Raw genomic sequence first — 24,541 nt, 5'->3', positions numbered from 1 at the left:
CATGACAGCGAAAAAAAGTTTAAAAAATATTTAAAAAGTAAAAAAAATTAACATTCAAATTTAAGCAAGATTGTTTACCCTTTGAGATCTTTATAGTAATTGAATCAAAATGGAGATGAAATTTAGAAAGGAAATTATGTCGGTTATACGTTCATTTAGCCCAAAAATTTACACATTTCCAAAAGATAAAAATACAAAACCCACCATACAATTTGTTATGCAATTTCTCCCGAGTGCAGAGACCCCCCACATGTGGCCGTTACTTGTTTTATGATTGGCCCCTTTTGCTTTTTTCGTTATTGGGGCCATGTGACGGCATTTATTTTGCGGGATGAGATGCTTTTTCTGTTGTTACCATTTTGGGGTTGGTATTCATGGGTAAATCCCTTTAAAGGGTTAAATATTATTAGTATTTAAGCTTTGGGCACGGTCCGGCGTTCCTATTGTACAGTGCGGCAGTGTCAGAGGGTTCTGATAACGCTAGCAGTATAACACTGCTACATCAGCTGTGAGCTCACTGTCATTTCTGCGGCTCACTCACGGCCCTCATATACAGTCATGTGCAGGAGGCCACTTTTTGTTCATCTGAATGAAGTATGTGGTTCAAGAAGTCACATTTTGAAGCGCAGAACCTCCCCCGGCTGTCCTCCTACTGTATCTGGTTGTGTTGGTTTATCCTCATTGTTACTATAATATGAATATAATGTGCACTTACCTCTCAGCTGTGGGGGTAGGTTGTGTCCTTCTTCATCCAGTAGGATTTCCCCCGGCAGATCCTCACCTAATAAGAAATGAGGGATTTGTAGGATTTTCTATGGAGCTCATCAGCGTTGGATGTACAGGCACAATATATTTGGAGACTCTGTGATACTGTCTCGGTACATGGAAGAACTGAGGCTAATGGGAAATCACTGAAATCTGCACAGCGGTAGAGAAGAGAACGGGACTCACACATAAGGATTTTCGGAAACACAAGGTATTTGGACAGGTGCACCAGATCCTGCAGTGATTTTGGCCCATGTGTTCCCAGTGACGAGTTGAAATGCATTTTTAGGCTGCGTCCACACGTTCAGTTTTTCAGATGCAGTTTTTGAAACCAAAAGCAGTTGTGGATGATTATGGGTGAGGACATTAAGACGGGCTCCTCCTATTATACTTTCACTCCATTCCTGGATTGGGCATCAAAAACTGCATCTAAAAAACTGAACATGTGGACACGCCCTGACTGAAGGTTATTTTGAAGGTTAACTGGAGGTCGGTACTAGAGAAGCCCCACAAAGCCCCGGTGTTAGGGCTGTTGAGGGAAGGTTGGAGGCTACTAGTTCACGTAAAGGATCAAAGCAATGTTTTTAAGGAATGGCTCAAATGTTTTACAGAATGCAGTTGGAGAAGATATCAGATGCCTTGTGCAATATTACCGCACTGGGCCTGAGTGCTGCGTGGGGGCAGCTGGATTCCCAGAGATCGGAGTGGCTGGCTGTAGTTGTGGCCCAGTGCTAGAATGTGGCTTAGTCCACAGGAACAGGCCTGGCAGCACCCGTCAGGGCGAGCAGGGAGATGCATGGAGAGAGGGAGGACTATGTAGATATGTAGGGATCACCCAGTGTGTGGTGGTAACAGATCCCAGGGCAGATGGTGAAGGGGAGGCCTGTGGTGTCAGCAGCAGCCAGGGATCACACTGGACAACAGGAACCTTATAATAACAGTGTCTTTTCACAACAGCAATTAACATAAATCCTTGTAATAAGACGACTGTTGGTCCATCCCTATAACTTTGTAGACACAGCAGTTATTTACTTGCAGTAAAAGTCTGAATAGAATCAGTCATAAGAGAGGTAATGTTATCCTTCCAGGCAGGGAAATAGTCGAGTTTAGACAAATAAACAAATAATTTACTCAGGATTTTCACTACGGAGAGGAGTTCTCACCACACCACGATAGCTTGTTAGCCTAACACCATAGAAGTTGACGAAATCCACGGATTGACCTCCTCACCCTTCCTCGGACAGACATAGCCTTGTTAAGGTGGAGCCTCATAAATCACCTCCCTCTGATCTCAGCTGGAGCGGCCAGCCAGGAGCTTCCACTCTCAGGTGGCACCACATAGTCCCAGAGAATTACATAAATCAAAGGAGAGACCCCGAACGGGGACAAACGACCCAAGAGACATGTAACTCACTCGGCTCTAAAAGGACTCACACCACCTGTGATCAGTAGAGGGCACCAGCGATATAGGCCATGCACCTCAAACACCTCAGTCTATCCTCCGATAACTTCATGCATGCCATTCGATGGGGAGCAAGAGAACCAGCCTCCAGCATTCAAAGGACCTCAAACACATGGGAACAGCATCAGGGCAGGGAACGGTAAGCATGGTCAGGGACAGGATCTCTTGCCCTACATTGCTAGCTACATCCACACACATGCTTCTTCCCAAAAAATGGTCCTTTCTGCAGGCACACAAAGGGGGTGGATCGGCTGGCTGTGGCGATGATTCCATTGTGGAGTAAGAATTGAGGAGGACATCAGCTTTGATCCAGTGGTCAGAAGGATGGAATCAGTAGCCAATTTGGCTCTGCTGCTTGGGCAGCAGCCTATGTGCTGCCCAAGTTCTGCTTTGGTGTGTGTCACAGTGAGGTTACCTGGATATCCTCGTTATGTGTCAATCTGTTTTGCCTTGTTAATAATGTTCCTTTAAAATAGACAATGATGATAACTATTACCCAGGGCTGTGCTGGTAATAGTAGGGTAGGAGCTCGGTGTGTTGACACCTCTGGTAAGTACAGTGTGTGTCTGTGTGGTAACACTTTTAATTAATAGTATTTGGTGCATTGACCATAAAATTCATTCATCTGTTGTGTTTTCTTTGTAGCAGGTACATGCCAATTATCTGATAGCATCTAATGAGAAGAATGTAAGAGTGACAAACGCAGGTCAATACAGATCATCCAAACCCTTATTTAACCCCGTTACACCAATGCCCTTTTCTGTTACCCATTTTTTTCAGCTTTCTTACCTCTGTGGCGGAGCTCCTCCAGTACAGCGTCCAGGACCGGGGAGCCGTGATCCTTCCGTAATACATGAAGACTGACCCACAATGTTATCACAGCTTCTCTTCCTCTCCCGAAAATCTCCTGGAGTAAATCCCGGGCCAAGGTTTTTCTATCACGTTCCAGATCCTTGTATTTCTAGGACACAAGAAAGGTCATAAAATAATTTTCGGAATCTGGAAGTACATTCACATAGGATATTTTTAAGGGATTACAATATTAGAGCATGGAGAAGTTTTTGTCGGCAGCAACAGAAGTTCTGGGAGGAGCTGCTCCTCTAGCCTGGATACAGGAGGAGATCCACCATTTGCCTGATTACAACAAGGCAATGGTGACCTGCCGTCAATGGAAGGACATGTATTTCATTGAATTGCCATTGACCCACCTAATCAATCAAGCAGGTGCCTATAGAGGGGTAACGCTGTTTCTAGGTGCTAATGATAAATATCCCTCAATGAGTGTATGAGTGGAGCCACATCATGTCCTCTCACCTCCAGATCAGGGATATTTCGGGAGCTCAGCTGACTCAAAAGTGATCGAGATCTCCAGTTCTCCACAATGTAGATCAGATCCTCCTGGAAATACTCATACGTCATCCTCAGGACATGATGTGGATAGTGACAAAGCTGCTGGTAAAACTTCCGGGTCTCAGCATCTGGAAATGAAAGAGGCACAAGAAAGACATGCAGAATTTTGTTAAATTTGTGCAAAAAAGTCTACACTACCACATGCAACGTCTTCCCACCCGGACCTGGACTTATGGTGTGGGGGCAGCTGGATTCCCCTGGCTGAAGCTCGGCCTAGCACTAGACTGGTCACAGTCACTTGGTCCAGATGGACCAGGCCTTGTCCACACCAGGCAGGGAGGGAATGAAAGAAGAGGGTGAGGCCGCAATAAGTTGGAGGGACCAGGTAGATGGTAGAGGAGAGGCCTGTGATGTTAGTGACAGCCAGGGATCACACGTGGAGACCCAGCAACGGTAACAAGCTGAGATAGTGGTCCTATTTACTTACATTGCAGTCTGGTATAGAAGTTTCCAGCCAGGATTTAGAAACTTGGGGCGGGAGAAGATAGTAGTGGCTGCTTAGACAGCAATTTAGCCAGGCTCTGTATAGGTGCAGAGCTGCAGGCCTGATGGAGGGAGATTGGCTTTAGCAGCAGTAACAGGCTGCTAGTCTCTGTAGGCCGTGTATCCTTTCTGGAGGAACTCCGAGAACTCACCGGAACACCAGCCAGAGGGAGTATAAGTTAAATTCCCTCTGGGCGGGTTCCAGGCATCCACTAATACGGATCCTCATGGCAGAACAGGAATGAAACATAACTTAGTAACTTAGTAATTACTTAACAATTAAACCCTCTTCTTCCAGGCAGATAACAATATACAGCTACATTACCAGTAATGGACAGTAGATGGTGTCAATACCAAGAAATAAATACACGGGTAAAGGGATCTTCATATAGGAACACTTAGACTATAGCATATACTCAGTCGAACTTCAACTACATGACTAAGGATCACATAAAGTATAAATTTATCTTTTATTGTGGACATTGTTTTAACTGTAAGTTTTTATTAAGGTTATATCAGGAATAAAAAAATTAACACAGTACAGGACGCATCTTGTGTGTAGATAATTCATAAATGTAGTCATATGGTCCCTTATAGAAACAAGACTGTGTCCTTGGATACGACCACCTCTGCTGGAGTCATTGCACAAAGAAACAAAAGGTTTTTGTATATGTAATGTCCGGCAGTTACTGCAGGTCTCACATCCGTCCTGTGGTAATGGAGGCTGAATCCAGGAGATCAGGCAGGACTCAATAGCGCATGTCTGGCCACCGCTGCCTAAATGTGAGGTGGTCGTATCCGATGAAGCTATCTCGTTTCTAAGGGACGGCATGGCTACATTTATGAGAAATCTTCACACAGGAACATTTTTTTTTAATAACAACCAATTGAAGAAATGTTTACATATGGAAAATGAGTTTATATAAATGTGAATTCCCAGATGGGAAAACCCTTTAACATCCATTGGAGGGGTAAAATGAAGAGGGGGAAATCAACAACTGTCAACATTATCCAACCAAGTCACATCAATAGAAGACAACATTTTTAGAGACTTTTAAGAATAATGGGGCAGATTTACTTACCTGGTCCATTCGCGATCCAGTGGCGCGTTCTGTGTGGAGGATTCGGGTCTTCCGGCGATTCAAGGTAGTTCCTCCGACATCCACCAGGTGTCGCTGCTGAGCTGAATTCCATCGAAGTGCACTGAAGTTCACCAAGCCGGCCCGGTTGCAGGTAAGTGCGTGTCAACCGACACTTTTTTTTTTTTAAATGCGGCGTTTTTTCCGTATACGTCGTGTTTTTGTACGACCACGCCCCCGATTTCCGTTGCGTGCATGCCGGCGCCAATGCACCACAATTCGATCTCGTGCACCAAAACCCGTGGCAATTCAGGGAAAATCGGCACAAAACGGAAAAATTCGGGTAACACATCAGAAAAACGCGATTCGGACCCTTAGTAAATGACCCCCAATGTGTATGGCGTAGGGGGAAAGGGGTGTGAGTAGAAAGTTTGATTTCTTTTTAATTATGTGTTAAATATTTCCTCCCATTAGTCCTCTGTTACTTACAAGGGTGAGTATAGCATTGCAGCCAAGCGTTAATTTTGCCATTATAAATAACAAAAGTCAGTTAACTTAGTTTTACTTTAACCCCCCAGAGCCCTTCTGGCGCATTAGCATAATTATAAGTGGCTTTTAGAAGGCAGGAGGCCATGTATAACATATATAATTAGAGCACCACAGTCACGGTGTCTGGATCTATGATTAAGTACCCCGGTTAAATATGATGGATTTTAAAACCCTTGATAAATGTGGCGCCTTATAGACCTTTTTGGTGGCATATTTTTTATATAAACCCAGGATTGTAGTGGTCTTGATGTTAAGGTCTAGATGGTGGTCACAATATCCCCTGGTTGTTTTTATTGATGCCGAGAGGATAATAATGGCCCCCGGGCTGATGGTACAGGGGACACCTGTGTTGGTAAATCCGGCCCAGGGACACACATGGAGACTGACGAGTCAGGCTCTCAGTTCTTTATTCCGATCCAGGAAGCCTTGCAGTACAGTAGACTTGCAGAATTGTGGCCGCAGGCCGGGGCTGATGCTGGATGATATAAATCTGGCCTAGTATAAGACCGTCCACCTCCTATTATTTGGCTTAGTTTACAGCAGAAAACTGCACCAAAGTTCAGGTTCATTTGCATCATTTTGGAGCGCTTATCCTTTGAAGATACGGCCCCTTAAAGGGAACCTGTCACGGCAGGTGGTTTAGTGTCCCAAATCAGCCTGTATGATTTTAATACTCGTTGTGCATTGTATCCCGGCATCAGCTTCCACATCGCAGGAGGAGGGGCCAGCGCAGGATCTTCCGGAGCGAGTCCGATGTGCCTCGCATGTAGGCAAGTATAAAAGTTTTTTTTTTTCTCCATGTACAGGTCGGTTTGGGACCTTAAACCACAGGTCAATAAGAATCAGTAGATGATTTAGGGTCCCAAATCGACCTGACAGGTCCTGTAAGGCCACCACGCTCTTATACCCTGAGTAAATGTTTTGTTGCAAGTTATGAGAGAATTCAGAATGATAAATCTGCCCCTTACTTAGGCTACATTCACACGAACGTATGGGGGACGTATATACGGCCGATATACGTCCCCCATACACTTCTATGGGCGCACGGCACCCTACTGGAGCGGTACGGTGCAGCACACGTGCGGCACCGTACCGTTCCGTACCCGGGAAAAAGATAGGACATGTCCTATCTTTTCCCGTAATACGGCGCCGTGCGCCATAGGTTGCTATGGAGAGGGGCGGGGGTGAGCTGCGCTCACCTCCTCCTCCTCTCCCCGTACACTGCCGTTGCCCGCTACGGTACGGGCGGGCAACGGCAGTGTGAATATAGCCTTTCTGTATCTTCCATTGTGTCACTAGACACATTGGGGCACATTTACTTACCCGGTCCTATCGCGATCCAGCGGCGCGTTCTCCGACGAGGCTTCGGGTTCTGCCGGGATTCACTAAGGTCGTGCGCCCGATGTCCACCAGGTGTCGCTGCTGCGCTGAAGTCCCTCGAAATTCACCTCCTCTGTCCCGGTGTATGTGAGTGCTATTCTTACAACACAATTTTTTTTAAAAATTCCGCAGTCTGCAAAATCGGCAAAATTCGGGAAACCCGGCAGAAAAACGCGATTCAGACCCTTAGTCTGATCGGCCATAATAATTGAACTAAAGTGTATTGGGGGGGGGGGGGTCTATTCTTCGTCAGAGTTATAAATTAAGATAAAACATCTCCTTACCATCACTGGGAAGTATCACACTCATTTCTCCAAGACAGAAAAATCCCTGCGTGATAAAAAAAACAATTGCCACATTAAAAGAAAAGACACAATTTTGTTGTAAACCCCTTTGGGCTGCGCTGACACCACATCTGCTCGAAAATATGAAGCCGATTCAAGAAGAACCAGGCGAGGAAATCCAGGTGATTTTTGGGTGTGGCTGCTTTTTTTAGCACGTAAACCACCAGCAAGTAGACAAAAATACACCCGAAACATCAAACGCGCGCTTATAGAGTGGGGTTTCTTCCTATTGGTGTCAATGGGAGGGAAGTTGCTGTGTATCTGATGTCAGATATGTATATAATGAATTCATTTCAGGAAACACTGTTGTTATCAGAGTAAAGTCTCACTTATAATACAGTGATGTAGAGGAAAGCAAAACACCCCTACAATTGGTCCCTACAGTGGAGAATTAGTTTTTGACCCCAAATATGGCAGTCTGAATAAATCCCTGGATCAACATCCCTTAAAGTAAGTCCAACAATTGTCGGAGAATCTCCAAGACACTGTGGAGGAGATTTACGAGCCAGTATATGATGAAATCCCATCCCCTCCGCATACATCAGGAGGCTAGGTAGAGATGAGCGGACCCGACGATTGGGTTTGGCCGCACGACCCGGACATATTGCCGGATTGTTGGCTGGGAACACCACTGGCCAATCATAGCCATGGATATTGCCGGATTGTTGGCTGGTAGCACCACTGGCCAATCATAGCCATGGATATTGCCGCATTGTTGGCTGGGAGCAACACTGGCCAATCATAGCCATGGATATTGCCGCATTGTTGGCTGGTAGCACCACTGGCCAATCCTAGCCATGGATATTGCCGCATTGTTGGCTGGGAACACCATTGGCCATCATTGCCATGGATATTGGTCGAAGTGGATTGGCCAAAGTGAACCCGATTGTTGGGTCTGCTCATCTCTAAGCTTAGACCTCCTGATGTATCCGGAGGGGTAGGGGTGCAGTGTATATTTCTACACCGGCTCCTACTTGGCGGAGAAGTACGCTACAGCATGTGAACTTTCACTTTTAAAAGTTCACTGGCTGCAGCAAGTCCGCAGGCGAGGTAAGGAACATGTCTGGCCACTCCACTGCCAGCTGCACCCTCCTTTATGCCACCTTGGTGTGGATGTGCCATAAAGGGGCTAAAAATATCAATTACTGGTGGTTGTCAAGGCATTGCTATTATTTCAGGGCTTCTATGCCAGTTTTCTTTGTGTTTGGTCGGGATGAGGACTCACTGTACAGGTATGTAGCCATAACTTTACCAGGTCTATGTGATCACTGACTACAGGTAACAGAAGTTGTTATTGGATCTACCAGGACCTCTGTGCCCCCCTGATATTAGTGTAATGCCCCCCCCCCCCCACCATAAAAAATGAAAGGATATATACACATATATACAGCATATAAGAGAGATGAATCTTACCTGGATGCTTCAAAGTGTGGAGAGACACAAGATCAAGAGAAGAGGAAAGTCTCAGGGCAGAGGAACCGCACAAGTAACATTTTTGAAGTTCTTTTATACATAGTAACCCTATAAGGTATAAATGATTTTTATGTTTTGTTTTCCTGGTGAAATTTCAATGTAGCTTCCTTGTATGTTATTATATCACAAGTTATTACTCCCCTCTTATGTCGCCCCAGCCCCCTCACAATAAACATATAGGGGGTCGTTATCTTATTTGTTTTTCTTTTTTTTCTTTTACACATGAGGTTTTTTTTGGGGGGGGGGGGGCATCAGCAGGTGGACACAGAAATGAGTTCCTCAGATGCAAAAAAGACTCCACTCTCCTGCTTGTTTTTTGACCCATTTTCTGGTACAATTCTATTGTATTCAGGATGAAGGAATTATGGAAAAGTCCGGCAACTCACCTGGCGATAGCAATTGCTTAGGGTGCTCTGTTGTAGTAATATTTTGTGTTTTGGGTGTTGTTTATAGCAATGGAATTACATTTCTTCAGGCATCTGTGGTGCCAAATCTCCTCAAAGGGATGTAGCATTTCCCCAATTGTGCCCTGTGCTATCTGGATCATTATATTCATCCTCTTCTTCTCCTTTCTGTAGATGTCTTCTCCCCAACAGATGACGGCTAAGAACAGTAAGTGATATGAAACGACTTGAGCTTCCATTACAAGTCCAGTCTGGCCAGCGCTTTACTGTACCCCTTGTGGTTGTTGGTCTTCCAGTCCAGCCTGGTGTCCGTGCACATACCCAGATACTTGTAGGTGCTGATCTCATCCCTTGCTTGCCCCTTGATCTCCATTGGTTCTGTGGAATTCTGTTCAACGTAAGACCGGGGCATTGTTGAAGGCTGTGGGGTAATAAATCGGTGACTAAAAGGGATCAGTGTTTGTTGCAATAAGTTGTTGGACGTACAGGTTTGTTTGTTCAACAATCCTACCAAGCAGGTCATCTGAGGAAAAAATAATCAATCAATCCAGAGCCCTACACAGGGACCTGCAGCCGTAGTATAGTCTGGTAATTGGGCGATGGTGGAGGTTGTCAGGATGAGGGGTAGTGAACACTCTGTACCACCACGGACGATGACATAAGCTGAGCAGAGACAAAGTCGCACCCGGTTTTCACCAGAGTCCGTTGCAAAGCTGGTTGGACTTGCTGCATTCTGGTACCACCAGGTTGCTCCACATTCGCGACTTTGTCCATGGTGGCGGCCAAGGCAAAGTACAGAGTCGTAGAATAGAATCGTAGTCGGGACAGACATGAGGTCAGGAAAGACAGCACAGGATAGAGTCGAAGGAAGGTCAGGTCAGGTAGCACAGAAGCAAAGTCGGGAACAGAACCGGGGTCACAACGGGAATTCAGCAATCAAAAGGCATAGGGTCAAAGCTTTCTCTCAGGCGGTAGGCACAAAGGTCTGGCGGGGGATGAGGGAAGAGGTCGGCTATTTATAGATTGCCAGGTGGCCAGCGCCACCTGGCACCCGTGCCACCGCTTAGTTGATTGCTGACCCTCCTGACTGTACTATATTGAGAATGTATAACTATATGTAAAGTTACACTACGTACTGAACTGTGACAACGTGTAGAATAGAGAACTCTTTGGTGTCATGTTGAGTCCCATCGCTGCTTGGCAACCATCGCAATGTTTTTTCAAAAAACATCTTTTGTCTTTTTATCATTATCCGCCAGACATCTAAGTCATGAAGTATTATGAGAGGAAGGTGTGGGGCGAGTGCTCTGGCAGACATATTACTGATGGAATATAATGGAATGGGGTTTAAAATATATCTAGCGTAAAACCAATGTAGAATCCTCTTGCTTTGCAAAGGTTATATTTACAAAGGTAGATTTGTCAGGTAGATACAACATTATTCTATTCACGTCAAAAGATCCACCTAACCCTCAGGTGGATATCGACAAATGTCAAGGGGCCGTTACCTAAAAGGGCTGGATTCTACATTGTTTCGTTAGAGGGGAACGCTCAGAAGAACAGACATTTTCAGAATGAAAGGCTCACATTGTTTTACGGTATTTGTTAGGGAAAGGTTGGGTAAATACACTCCTGTTGCTGCCGGAGGATTGTGGACGATGGTAAATATATAAGAAGATGGCAGAAGTTATGCTAATGCTGAATAGAACGGGGACATGAGGCTGTCCTATGCATAATGAGGGGAAAAGCTGATTATATATAACGATGTCTTAAATATAAAATAATATATAAATAATAATAATACATAAAATAAAACCAGATAAATTGATCCTCTCTGGAACCGAGAGGTTATGCCAAGCTTTATTGGGAGCTCATCTCATAGAATTGGATAGTTTGGGGGAATTTTATCAATTGTTCTCTATGGTTTTTAGACCTCCATGTGTTGCGCATTAAAAGCTTTGATTAAGGCTGGATTCACACTACCGTGCTCACCCCCGCCCCTCTCCATAGGTATACATGGCGCACGGCGCCGTATGCCGTGAAAAAATAGGACATGTCCGCAAGTGTGCAGCACTGTACCGCTCCCGTAGGGCACCACGCGCCCATTGCCGTCAATGGTGGACGTATATCGGCCGTACATACGTCCCCCATGCGGCAGTGTGAATGAAGTTAAATCTGATGACGTTCTCCCATCAGATTTTTGGGTTTCAGACGTCTTATATAAGCGGTGGGTAAGAGGGACAACTAGCGGTTTGTAGTTCTTCTCTATGGAAAAGTTCTTTTTCAACCTTTCGCATTAAATAAAGGGAATAATTAGCTGCCACTTTTTGTAATGCCACTGACAGGGGCGTAACTTGAAGCTGATGGGCCCCAGTACAAAGTCTGTGCCAGGCCCCCCGACTATAATGTATAGTTTATAGCAATAGTCTTCTCATATGGGAAGGTGACTCATGGCCTCTTGGGCCCAGTTGTAACCCTCTGCACCCCCTCAAGTTACACCCCTGGAACACTGATGTATTTAAGGTAACTACCCTCATCCACTTTTTAAAATGGGTTTTGGTTTTTATGGCATTATCCTCATTAAATCTAACAATATTCAAACATTTTATATCTCTATTGTCATCGGACCCATGAATATCATTGAATTCGTCTGTATATCTCCCATAGTGTACAATGTGTTCTCGCCATGTTGGATTACTGAATGTAAATTCCTCCTCAAATGAAGAGATGACATCACTCTCGTCCCCAATTTTTTTTTTATAGGTAAAGGAGTTCTTGATTATAAAAACTCCAACGATTCAGGAGGAACTTCTTTTGGGGTGGTACAAGTCTGTTATCTTTCTGAACCAAGTACTGTATACAATCAGGTGTCTTTCTTATGCTGTATATACAGGGCAGGTATATACAGAACAGACACATCATAAACATGATGTCAATTTCTTTAGTTCAATGATAAGTTGTATGGAGTCTGGAGGAAGCTTCACAGATTCCAGACATGGAAATGAAGGCTGATGTCTAGATATTGGGACAAATCACATGTTATGGAGTCAACCACAGAGATGATAAGCCGTCACAGGAGGTTCCCCAAGGACTTGTTGTCAAGAGTGCTCCTGTGACCCATATCCCGGGTTGCAGGCACACCCATGTGTCTCCCTGTGCCCCCGGAGCCAGCCTACACTCTCACTTTCCTTCCCTGGCTCCAGCAGCGGTCTCCGTGATAATTGGCGCTGGCCGGCCTCCCGTCCTGATAAATTCCCAGCCCCTGCCTGAGAGAAAGCTGCGTTCCTTGCCCTGTGCGTTTATCCTGATTTCCCGTTGTGACCTTGATTCCGTTCCTGACTTCGCTCCTGTGCTGCCTGTCCCCGACCATGGTTTTGCCTGTACGACTCTGTACTTCGCCTTGGCCACCACCAAGAGTAAAGCCGTGCCTGTGGATCTACCTGGTGGTACCACGCCGCAGCAAGTCCAACCTGCTTTGCAGCGGGCACTGGTGCCATTTAGACTCCACTCCCAGTTTTTGGCTTACGTCATCATCTGTGGTGGTCCAGTGGGTCCACGACCCCTGATCCTGACACTTGTCAACCTTTATTAAGCGATAAAAGCTATTGCTGGGTTCTGGATGGGGAGGAATTTCTTTTCTTATAATTTTATGTGTGTATGCTTCCAAAATGAGTTTGTCATATTCTTCTATGGAGGGATCCTGATACATCTTTGTGTAGTACTTCTCAATGTTCCGGATGTTCTGACCTTCCTGTAGGAAGTCATCCCGATTTTGTATACCGGTGCCATCCCCTTCATCCACAGCCCTTCCCATAATTTTTTTGCTGTCTTTTAGGCTCTATATGGTGATTTTCTCCTTTTTAGTAAGATTTTCCTCTCCTTGTTTTTGCTTTCTTTCTCAGCCCAGTTTTGGGTTTTACGTTTTTCTAAATCAATTTTTTAGTTTTTTTCTGTATGGTATCACACTGGAGTAAAACCATCCTAGTGCATATGTTGTGATGGATCGTGGTCATCTATGTATGTCTCATATACTCTGATCTAGGGTAAATTGTATTTTGTTTGCCATGAAGTCACTTTTTAAAGTGACTACAAACAGCACCTTCTTCTGTCGTTCTTTTACAGGATGCAGTCAGATAGGACACCCTGCCTCCTGCAGTCAGGTAACCCCACCTCCTGCAGTCAGGTAACCCCTCCCCCTGCACTCAGGTAACCCCACCTCCTACAGTCAGGTAACCCCTCCCCCTGCACTCAGGTAACCCCACCTCCTCCAGTCAGGTAACCCCACCCCCTGCAGTCAGATAACACCACCTCCTGCAGTCAGATAACACCACCTCCTGCAGTCAGATAACACCACCTCCTGCAGTCAGATAACACCACCTCCTGCAGTCAGATAACACCACCTCCTGCAGTCAGATAACACCACCTCCTGCAGTCAGGTAACCCCACCTCCTACAGTCAGGCAACCCCACTCACTGCAGTCAGATAACACCACCTCCTGCAGTCAGATAACACCACCTCCTGCAGTCAGATAACACCACCTCCTGCAGTCAGATAACACCACCTCCTGCAGTCAGATAACACCACCTCCTGCAGTCAGATAACACCACCTCCTGCAGTCAGATAACACCACCTCCTGCAGTCAGGTAACCCCACCTCCTACAGTCAGGCAACCCCACCCACTGCAGTCAGATAACACCACCTCCTGCAGTCAGATAACACCACCTCCTGCAGTCAGATAACACCACCTCCTGCAGTCAGTCTGCCCAGCCTGCTCCATGCATGTGGCTCAGATAGATCGCCAGAATGATGTCGCAATTAGAAGGCAGGGCTGGGAATTCAGATGCATGAAGTGGGCAGAGCAGACTGACTGCAGGAGGCGGGGTTACCTGACTGCAGGAGGCGGGGTTACCTGACTGTCTGACTGCATCCTACAAAAGAATAAAAGATTTTTCATTCATGCTGCAACCTAGAAATATGGTAAAAACATCTCCAGGGGATGCAAAATCACAGAAGAAGGTGCTGGCAGTGGGCTTGGGGGGATTCATGCGGTAACAGGTTCTATATTTATCCCATGCTTACAGGTGAATCAGTAACAAGAGATTTCCATTCATTAGTGATTGATACATCAGAGATGTGAGTGAGGCTCAGCCCTGGGGGCAGAAATGTCCATCACAAAGATAATTAAAAATGTTTATATCCAAATGGTGAGGTAACTAATGTCCCAAAACTCCTCATGCAGAGAATGGACTCATTTTGTCCCTCTTGAGGATCTGTAGCTCAAATTTCTAAAACCTTTCAAACCTTTAATTCTAAAAAATCTCTGTTCTCTTGAGTTTTTCACCTCAGAGGTTCCTCCAGGCATTTGGCGCCATCTTTTGATATAAACAGAATAATTGTACGGTCCTCTTCCTATATCTGCTTCAGTGTGAACACTCCCCTAGCACAGCGGTGCTCGCCCTATGCGCGGCGGTCTGTTTCTATGTCTCAGTGAGGAGATTATTGTAAGTTTTCTCCAGTTTTTCTTGTTTTTCCTGTCAGACAATGTGGACGCAGAGTCTGAGGTAACGCTCAGCCCCCTGAAACCAGACTCCTGCCCGGCATCCAATCACCGCGCAGCTCTCACTCCACACGCTTGATAACGAGCATCTGATTGGTTAGAGTTAGCCGCTCGCCTGAGGATTGGGCGCAGCAATTCCACAGTCAGAATTCCCTCGTCTCCGGAAATGACGTCCCCTTCGGTCCCCATAGCGACAGCAGGCACCGGAAGTACGCCGCTCCTCAGTGACAGCTGATCGCCGCTGTCAGTCACGTGGGCGCGCCGTGCTCCCCGCGGCTCGAGATTGGATCACAGGACAGATGGGCGGGCGGTGTACCCGGAAGTGTCACCGTGCGGGCCATGGCGGGCTGTGTGCGGGACCCCTGCGGGCTCCTGTGTATCCTGCTCACCTACCTGAGCCTGGGCTACGCCGACTACGTCATCCTGCGCCACATCCTGCTGCACAGCTTCTCCGGGAGGTGCGGGGGGCACCGGGGTGACTGTCCTGGTCGTGTCGGGGGGGAGGAGGCGGTCATTGTGTGAATAGCAGGGGCTGTAGGGATCTATGGAGGAGGAGGAGGAGGGTGATGGGGGGGGGGCGCGAATGTTATGTCAGGGATATTGGGGTGTATAGTGGGATTATGGGTCACAGTATGAGATCTGTGTAGGGGGGGGGGGCATGAGATATTGGGGGTTACTGTATGTGATTACAGGGGCTGTAAGGTTCTGAGGAGGGGGTGGAGTAGGGAAATTGCATACAGGATGTTGGGGGTATACAGTGGGATGTTGGGGGTCACTGTATGTGATTACAGGGGCTAAAGGATAGGAGTCAGAGGAGAGTGATCTGGGGAGGGGGCAGTATATTATATTGGGGGATATATATGGGGATTTGGGGGAGGGGCTCACAGACATTGGGGAAGGCAGTGGCCTCAGAAGAAATGGGGGGGGGCCTCATCATGGGATTATCACAGGCTGTAAGAAGGTAAGAGCAATGTTAGGGATACAGAGAGGGGATTGTATGGAGCAGGGGGTCTGATGGGGGCAAGGATAGGATGTGGAGATCTCCTCACAGGGATAACCTGGTGATACGGGAGGTGGAGGGTCTGTGGGGGTGAGGTACAGACTTTGGAAGGAGGTTTCCGTGGGGAGATCTTGGGATGGAGGGGGGGGGGGTGCTGATGTATGTGGGGATCCTGGGACGGTTGGGGGGAGATCCTGGAGGGGGGGATCCTAGTTGGAAGTTTCGGGTCCTCTGTGTCAGCGTCTCACTCGGTATCTTCCTGTTTGCAGCATTTGGTGTCCGCTCCACGCGGTCGGCTTCAATCTGATCGTCTTCATGCTTCTGGCCTGTCACAGCCGCGCCGTCTTCTCTGACCCAGGTAACCCCATGGTGTAACAGCACATGATGGGAGTAGTAGTTCCTCCACTGTACAAACTACAAATGACTATCTAGACTTTATACCTGACACTCCTTGTGTTATCACTGCAGGAACGGTCCCCTTACCGGAAACGGCCATAGACTTCTCAGACCTGCGTTCTAGCACGCCGCGCAAAAGTGACCGGGTAAGTGGCTGTGTCTGACCAGAACCAGAACCTGGGTCGCTGGGAGATGCTAATCACTGTACCTCTGTAGGGGAATGAGGACTGGACCGTGTGTAACCGCTGTGAGACCTACCGCCCCCCGCGGGCCCACCACTGCCGCATCTGCCACCGCTGTATCCGGAGGATGGATCACCACTGCCCCTGGTGCGTCTCCTTCACCACATGGGGCGGGGGAGAGGGGGGGGGTCCCGCTAATTTTAATGGTTTTTTTTCTTCTTTTAGGATAAATAATTGTGTCGGAGAATTAAACCAAAAATATTTCATCCAGTTCCTGTTTTATACTGGTAGGTGTCCTGCCCTGTTATAGCGCAGGGAGACTCCTGTAGGTGGCGCTCTTCTTGATGGTTTTCTTCCCGCAGGCCTGACCAGTCTGTACGCCATGGGCCTAGTGCTGGCCACGTGGCTCCTAACAATCAAGGGATCGGTGGAGGATATGGAGAAGGTGGCGCCCACTCACAGTCACGTACAGATGTAAGTCGTGTGTGAGGACCCTCTGATGTCCGGAGGGTGGAGTCACACGTAGCGCTAGCGCTGCCCATACTAACGCATACTGAGGCAGGCCATGGTCTGATCACATGTGATGTGTGACCTCACCCTGACCCCACAGCTCCTGTATAACCTCTCCTCTCCCCCCAGAGTGCACTGCATCCTGCTCCTCGTGGAGTCCATCCTATTTGGACTCTTTGTCACAGTTATCTTTTATGATCAGGTAAGTGTTACATGCAGCTATAGCTCTCTGTTATCAGCTGATTTATGTGAATCACGTTTTTATAATTATAACTTATCTTATTTTAATTTTTTTTATTTTTTTTCTTTGCAGATCGTGTCAATTATTACAGACGAGACCCCAATAGAGCAGCTCAGGAACCGACTTCTGAAGGAAGCGAATAAAGAAGTCGTCCACACCCGGAAACCAAAGATGGCGCTCCTGAGGGAGGTCTTCGGTAGAGGTGAGTGCAATACAGCCTATCCATCACTAGAGAGCAGTGGTGCCATCACTGAGAATACAGCCTATCCATCACTAGAGAGCAGTGGTGCCATCACTGAGAATACAGCCTATCCATCACTAGAGAGCAGCGGTGCCATCACTGAGAATAAAGCCTATCCATCACTAGAGAGCAGCGGCGCCATCACTGAGAATACAGCCTATCCATCACTAGAGAGCAGCGGTGCCATCACTGAGAATACAGCCTATCCATCACTAGAGAGCAGCGGTGCCATCACTGAGAATACAGCCTATCCATCACTAGAGAGCAGCGGTGCCATCACTGAGAATACAGCCTATCCATCACTAGAGAGCAGCGGTGCCATCACTGAGAATACAGCCTATCCATCACTAGAGAGCAGCGGTGCCATCACTGAGAATACAGCCTATCCATCACTAGAGAGCAGCGGTGCCATCACTGAGAATACAGCCTATCCATCACTAGAGAGCAGCGGTGCCATCACTGAGAATACAGCCTATCCATCACTAGAGAGCAGCGGTGCCATCACTGAGAATACAGCCTATCCATCACTAGAGAGCAGCGGTGCCATCACTGAGAATACAGCCTATCCATCACTAGAGAGCAGCCGTGCCATCACTGAGAATACAGCCTATCCATCACTAGAGAGCAGCGGTGTCATCACTGAGAATACAGCCTATCCATCACTAGAGAGCAGCGGTGCCATCACTGAGAATACAGCCTATCCATCACTAGAGAGCAGCGGTGTCATCACTGAGAATACAGCCTATCACTAGAGAGCAGCGGTGCCATCACTGAGAATACAGCCTATCCATCACTAGAGAGCAGCGGTGCCATCACTGAGAATACAGCCTATCCATCACTAGAGAGCAGCGGTGCCATCACTGAGAATACAGCCTATCCATCACTAGAGAGCAGCGGTGCCATCACTGAGAATACAGCCTATCCATCACTAGAGAGCAGCGGTGCCATCACTGAGAATACAGCCTATCCATCACTAGAGAGCAGCGGTGCCATCACTGAGAATACAGCCTATCCATCACTAGAGAGCAGCGGTGCCATCACTGAGACTACAGCCTATCCATCACTAGAGAGCAGCGGTGCCATCACTGAGACTACAGCCTATCCATCACTAGAGAGCAGCGGCGTCATCACTGAGAATACAGCCTATCCATCACTAGAGAGCAGCGGCGCCATCACTGAGAATACAGCCTATCCATCACTAGAGAGCAGCGGTGTCATCACTGAGAATACAGCCTATCCATCACTAGATAGCAGCGGTGCCATCACTAAGAATACAGCCTATCCATCACTAGAGAGCAGCGGTGCCATCACTGAGAATACAGCTTATCCATCACTAGAGAGCAGGGGTGCCATCACTGAGAATACAGCCTATCCATCACTAGAGAGCAGCTGTGACATCACTGAGAATACAGCCTATCCATCACTAGAGAGCAGCGGTGCCATCACTGAGAATACAGCCTATCCATCACTAGAGAGCAGCGGTGCCATCACTAATTCTATCCTTCTCTCTCTCTTGCAGGATATATGATCTGCTGGTTCTTCCCATGTAACAGTCCTCCATCCTCGGGGGGTCCTGCATACAGCTACCTCCCTGACTATGACGTGTAGACCTGTCACTTCTGAGGTTCTGTTGCAGTGTGTCTTCTCTGGTCAGTATTTGGGGTTGACCCCGCTCTGCACACTTGGGGTCACTTCGGATCACTGTTACGCCTGGTGGCTGCTCTGCTGCCCTCTTGTGGTCGGTGTTGCAGAATGCGGCTGCTGCTTTGTCTTATCCTGGATCTCTTTGGTTTTTATTCCTGTGTGTTTTTACTTGTGGGATTTTTCGAGCTGCTTTTGTCCGTACTGGAGTGAGATTTTTTTTTTTTTCTACAGACATTTACCCCCTCGTGTCTTCATTTTAACCCTCTAATGATGACATTCTCCAGACGAAGGCGCTCATCTGCACTGGAATTTTTTTTTTTTTTTTTTTTTGTATGTATTTATTGAGGGTTTTTTTTTTTTTTATCTTTTTCACTCAACCAAAGCTTTTGTGTGTACATGTGTGTCATCTGTGGTCCGGATAAGGGGTCGGGGGTTATACACGGAGCCTGAAGCTCTTACTATGTTGCCCCCATCCTTGGGTGCTGCGTGTCTCCTTCTTGTCTTCAGATTTGCTGCTTTTTTTAATCTTGCACACGAGGTTACGGATCTCATCAAGTCTCATGCCCTTGTGTCTGCTCCTCCGTCCTCCCTGCTGTGCGCTGCAGCTCTGCTCTAGGTCAGTACATCCAGAGCGGGAAACTATTACCAACTGCAGGAAGCAAAAGGTTATCAGGAATCTTCCACTGCAGGGGAGGAGCTTCATCAAAGGGGAGGAGCTTGGAGACGGACTTTGAATTTGTGTTACAAGGAAACCATCAGCAGGAGTGACCATACAGACTGCAGCCTGGAGACATGTGCAAGTAGGTCTGTCATGTATGGATTGTATTAGAGGCGTATCCTCACACTGCTGTGCTCTTAAGAGAGGGCACGCCCCAATACGATGTTGCACTATAGATTTATATATATCGCAGTATATTGCACATCTCTCCAGGGATAATGTGTAACACTGGCTGCAGAGAGCACAGAGCACAGCAGTGTGAGGTCTGATTACAGTCATGGCCATAAGTTGTGAGAATGACACAAATCTCCTCCTGTCACATGATGTGTCCCTCTGGTCTGTCAGATGTTTGTCACATTCAGAGATACAAGTGCAATCATATTATGGGGAGCAGAAGCTTTTATTGTCAGGTAGGAGGAGTTACTGCAGCGAGTCAGTATCTGCAGGACCTCTCCTTCTTCTTCAGGACCTCTGCAATTCTCCCTGGCAGCTCTCACTCGCCTCCTGCACCAGATCCTGACTGATCGCCGTCCATTCCTGCACAATCACTGCTGCATTCTGTCACAATGGGGCAGATTTACTTACCCGGTCCATTCGCGATCCAGCGGCGCATTCTCTGAACAGGATTCGGGTCCGGACCGGATTTATGAAGGTAGTTCCTCCGCCGTCCACCAGGTTGCTCTGCTGCGCTGAAAATCAACTGAACGCGCTGGAATACACCGAGCTGGACCAGGTGAAGGTAAGCGCGTCCCAAGCGACACAATTTTCAGTCTCGCACCTGCTGCTGCCATTCCTGAGCTCTGCGATGCTGGGTGCCCCATCCCCAAGCTGAGACACTTGTAAGAGACGCTCCTGGCGCTTGCTGGTCCTTCTTGGGCCCCTGGAGCCTTTTTGGTAACAGTGGAGCCTATTTCCTTGAATTCCTTGATGATGCGATGGATTGGCGACTGAGGTGCAATCTTTCTAGCTGCGATACTCTTCCCTGTTCGGTCAGTTTTGTGCAGTGCAATGATTACTGCACGTGTCACATTAGAGATAACCATGGTTAACAGAAGAGAAACAATGATGCCAAGCACCAGCCTCCTTGTAAAGTGTCCAGGGGTGAGATTGTTACTTAATCATGACAGATTGTCCCCAGCCCTGTCCCCATCAGCCCCGGCACCTGTGTTACTGGAGACATCACTGACACCATGGCAGCTGCTCCGCCTAAGGCGCCTGCAATGAAGGGGAAATGTGTTTTGGGGGAAGTTCATTTTCTAGGCAAATATTGACTTTGCAATGAATTGCTGTTAAGCTGATCCCTCTTTATAACATTCTGGAGAATATGCAAATTACCATTATACAACCTGATGCCGGAGACTTTGTAACAATTAAGTTTTGAGAATGATACAAATGTTATGGCCATGACTGTACACTTCTCTCCAGGGACAATACATAACATTGGCTGCAGGGAGCACAGAGCACAGCAGTGTGAGGTCTGATTACACATCTCTCCAGGGACAGTACATAACACTGGCTGCAGAGAGCACAGCAGTGTGAGGTGTGATTACACATCTCTCCAGGGACAATACATAACACTGGCTGCAGAGAGCACAGAGCACAGCAGTGTGAGGTCTGATTACACATCTCTCCAGGGAGAGTACATAACACTGGCTGCAGAGAGCACAGAGCACAGCAGTGTGAGGTGTGATTACACATCTCTCCAGGGACAATACATAACACTGGCTGCAGAGAGCACAGAGCACAGTAGTGTGAGGTCTGATTACACTCTCTCCAGGGACAATACATAACACTGGCTGCAGAGAGCACAGCAGTGTGAGGTCTGATTACACTCTCTCCAGGACAGTAACAGATTCAGGCTGCAGTCTGCGGGGGTCACACCTGCTGATGGTTTCCACATTATATACGGTGTGAGGCTTCCCTGATACCAGAGTAAATGATGGGAGGCAGATGACGTGTTATTATGTGTAGTGGCTATTATTATGTCTGTGTGTGATTGTATCTTATGTATTATTATCCCCCGCACTGGGAGACACCGCTCCTATAAAGATCCACTGGACTCATGAATATGGAGCTTAGCTAAAGGGCATGTCCTGTGGAATATCTCGATGTGATGAGAATTGGTCGGCTCCACATAGTGTGTAGTGGCTATGCCCAGGTACTGCAGCTCCTCTGTTATATAAGCGTCGTGCCTCCCTCTGGGTTCCCCGGGTGCCGGCGCTGCGTGGTGCCCCCCTCTGGGTTCCCCGGGTGCCGGCGCTGCGTGGTGCCTCCCTCTGGGTCCCCCAGTTGCCGGCGCTGCGTCGTGCCAGGCTCGGGTCTTGTTCTTTTCTTAATCTGCCATTCCTGTCCAGGGGCCCTCGCTGTGGTGCTGGGAGTGACCAGCAGAGGGCGCCCCCTGTACACGGTTATGGGCTGTACCACTATCTGGCTGCGCTCTGTTAAAAAAGCCACGTAACCGTTTTCTGCAGCAGAGAGGAGCTGTGGCGGCCGTGCACTACTACTCCCACCATCCTCTGTATTAATGAGAGGGATACAGCTCCGTTATTTGTACCTCTGCCCTGGCATAGCAGTGCTGCGTGTCTCTTCTATTACTGCAGTATTATAACTCCCATCATCCTCGCTGTACCATATATTTATTGCTCCGCTCTCTTTTTACACTGTATATATTACCGCCCCCTGCTGGATTTTGGGGTGATGTTAAATAAAACCAATGATGGAGTCTGTCTTGTGTCACTGTACAAACCAGTGGGAGAACTGCTGGGGGTCCGGCTGATAACAGAGAGAAATAGATTGTAGTAGCCGCCAGTCCCTAATGAGCTCTCCCAGCGTTCACATCAATAAACTTTATTGACACAGGTAAGTGTCTCCGCTGCTGCCAAATAGGAGAGTCAGAGGCTGCTATTGGGTGGTGGCACTCTAGGACTATGGTATAGGACAGTCACCCCTAGTAGTGATAGGAGGACACACTGCCCCCTTCTGGTGTGATGATGTGGGGACTATGGTATAAAACAGTCACCCCTAGAAGTGATAGGAGGACACCCTGCCCCCTGCTGGTGTGATGATGTGGAGGCCATGGTATAGGACAGTCACCCCTAGTAGTGATAGTAGGACACTGCCCCCTGGTGGTGTGATGATGTGGGGGGCATGGTATAGGACAGTCACCCCTAGTAGTGATAGGAGGACACACTGCCCCCTGCTGGTGTGATGATGTGGGGAGCCATGGTATAGGACAGTCACCCCTGGCAGTGATAGGAGGACACACTGCCCACTGCTGGTGTGATGATGTGGGGGCCATGGTATAGAACAGTCACCCCTAGTAGTGATAGGAGGACACTGCCCCCTGTTGGTGTGATGATGTGGGGCCATGGTATAGGACAGTCACCCCTAGCAGTGATAGGAGGACACACTGCCCCCTGCTGGTGTGATGATGTGGAGGCCATGGTATAGGACAGTCACCCCTAGAAGTGATAGGAGGACACTGCCCCCTGCTGGTGAGACGTTGGGTCAGTCTGGAGAAGCTGTAGACACCCAAAGCTCAGGAAGAGAATCTTTCCACAGGACCACAAAGAAGCCATCACTGAGATCCATAAGACGGCAATAACATGATCTAAGAGGCTCAACACGAAGAAGAAGACGACTAATACAACCCTGTACTTCTCCCTGACCCTCACCATCCCCACAGTGATTCCTGGGGCGGGGGCCGAGCTTCAGCGGAGACTGGGAGACTGCTCAGAGATGATGGAAGATGGAGTGAGACAAATACTGGACAATCCTGGAGGAAAACTTGGCAGCGCCTGCAGGAGACTGGGGCTCAGGTTCACCTTCCTACAGCCAGACCCCTAAACAACCCACCACGGCAAGTTTACATCACGTGTGTACAATATCCAGTCCAGATAAAGATCTGATGGAGAATGCGTGGCTTCAAAGATGTTCCCCAACCAATGTACCTGAACTAGAGCCTCGCAGCAAAGAAGAACCGGGAACCTCCAGCCTCTAGATGTACAAAGAAGAATGGGGGAACCTCCAGCCTCTAGATGTACAGAGAAGAATGGAGGAACCTCCAGCCTCTAGATGTACAGAGAAGAATGGGGGAACCTCCAGCCTCTAGATGTACAAAGAAGAATGGGGGAACCTCCAGCCTCTAGATGTACAAACAAGAATGGGGGAACCTCCAGCCACTAGATGTACAGAGAAGAATGGGGGAACCTCCAGCCTCTAGATGTACAAAGAAGAATGGGAGGAACCTCCAGCCTCTAGATGTACAGAGAAGAATGGAGGAACCTCCAGCCTCTAGATGTACAAAGAAGAATGGGGGAACCTCCAGCCTCTAGATGTGCAAAGAAGAATGGGGGAACCTCCAGCCTCTAGATGTACAAAGAAGAATGGGGGGAACCTCCAGCCTCTAGATGTACAGAGAAGAATGGGGGGACCTCCAGCCTCTAGATGTACAGAGAAGAATGGGGGGACCTCCAGCCTCTAGATGTACAGAGAAGAATGGAGGAACCTCCAGCCTCTAGATGTACAGAGAAGAATGGAGGAACCTCCAGCCTCTAGATGTACAGAGAAGAATGGAGGAACCTCCAGCCTCTAGACGTACAAAGAAGAATGGGGGAACCTCCAGCCTCTAGATGTACAGAGAAGAATGGGGGGACCTCCAGCCTCTAGATGTACAGAGAAGAATGGGGGGAACCTCCAGCCTC

At 47.8% G+C, this 24,541-nt stretch overlaps 2 protein-coding genes across 5 annotated transcripts in view; one reads left to right on the top strand and one right to left on the bottom strand.

Moving 5' to 3' along the window:
• The window catches only part of LOC140069147 (NACHT, LRR and PYD domains-containing protein 3-like), a 49,301-nt gene extending 34,171 nt beyond the window's left edge, over positions 1–15,130 (bottom strand). Inside the window, exons 1-6 of one of the 4 annotated variants that reach the window (XM_072114518.1) lie at positions 14,429–15,130; positions 8,886–9,872; positions 7,413–7,458; positions 3,542–3,705; positions 3,017–3,188; positions 716–781 (exon numbers count right to left, since the gene is read on the bottom strand). In XM_072114518.1, the coding sequence (XP_071970619.1) occupies positions 716–781; positions 3,017–3,188; positions 3,542–3,705; positions 7,413–7,437 (427 nt within the window). In that variant the 5' untranslated portion in view covers positions 7,438–7,458; positions 8,886–9,872; positions 14,429–15,130. Of the gene's footprint in view, positions 1–715; positions 782–3,016; positions 3,189–3,541; positions 3,706–7,412; positions 7,459–8,885; positions 13,556–14,428 lie in introns of those variants that run through there. The other 3 variants (XM_072114519.1, XM_072114520.1, XM_072114521.1) reach the window with 3 other exon arrangements.
• Positions 15,100–22,555, top strand: LOC140069164 (palmitoyltransferase ZDHHC3-like). The gene is made up of 9 exons (XM_072114550.1): positions 15,100–15,364; positions 16,176–16,264; positions 16,375–16,448; positions 16,519–16,631; positions 16,710–16,771; positions 16,847–16,958; positions 17,124–17,196; positions 17,308–17,437; positions 18,996–22,555. Exons 1-9 carry the CDS (start codon positions 15,246–15,248, stop codon positions 19,082–19,084), a joined length of 861 nt encoding a protein of 286 aa, XP_071970651.1. The 5' UTR covers positions 15,100–15,245; the 3' UTR covers positions 19,085–22,555.
• The last annotated feature ends 1,986 nt before the right edge of the window (positions 22,556–24,541 follow it).

Source organism: Engystomops pustulosus, chromosome 7, assembly GCF_040894005.1.
Source record: "Engystomops pustulosus chromosome 7, aEngPut4.maternal, whole genome shotgun sequence".
Taxonomy (NCBI): Eukaryota; Metazoa; Chordata; class Amphibia; order Anura; family Leptodactylidae; genus Engystomops; species Engystomops pustulosus.
The sequence above is the reverse complement of the archived record's forward strand: the minus strand, read 5'-3'. Positions and strand labels throughout refer to the sequence as shown.

Excerpts from the sequence above, each read along its gene's own strand:
- LOC140069164 (XM_072114550.1), top strand. The coding sequence starts at position 15,246 with ATGGCGGGCTGTGTGCGGGACCCCTGCGGGCTCCTGTGTATCCTGCTC. Across the intron at positions 16,265-16,374 it reads CGCCGTCTTCTCTGACCCAG|GAACGGTCCCCTTACCGGAA; the intron begins GTAACCCCATGG and ends TTATCACTGCAG. Across the intron at positions 16,632-16,709 it reads ATGGATCACCACTGCCCCTG|GATAAATAATTGTGTCGGAG; the intron begins GTGCGTCTCCTT and ends TTCTTCTTTTAG.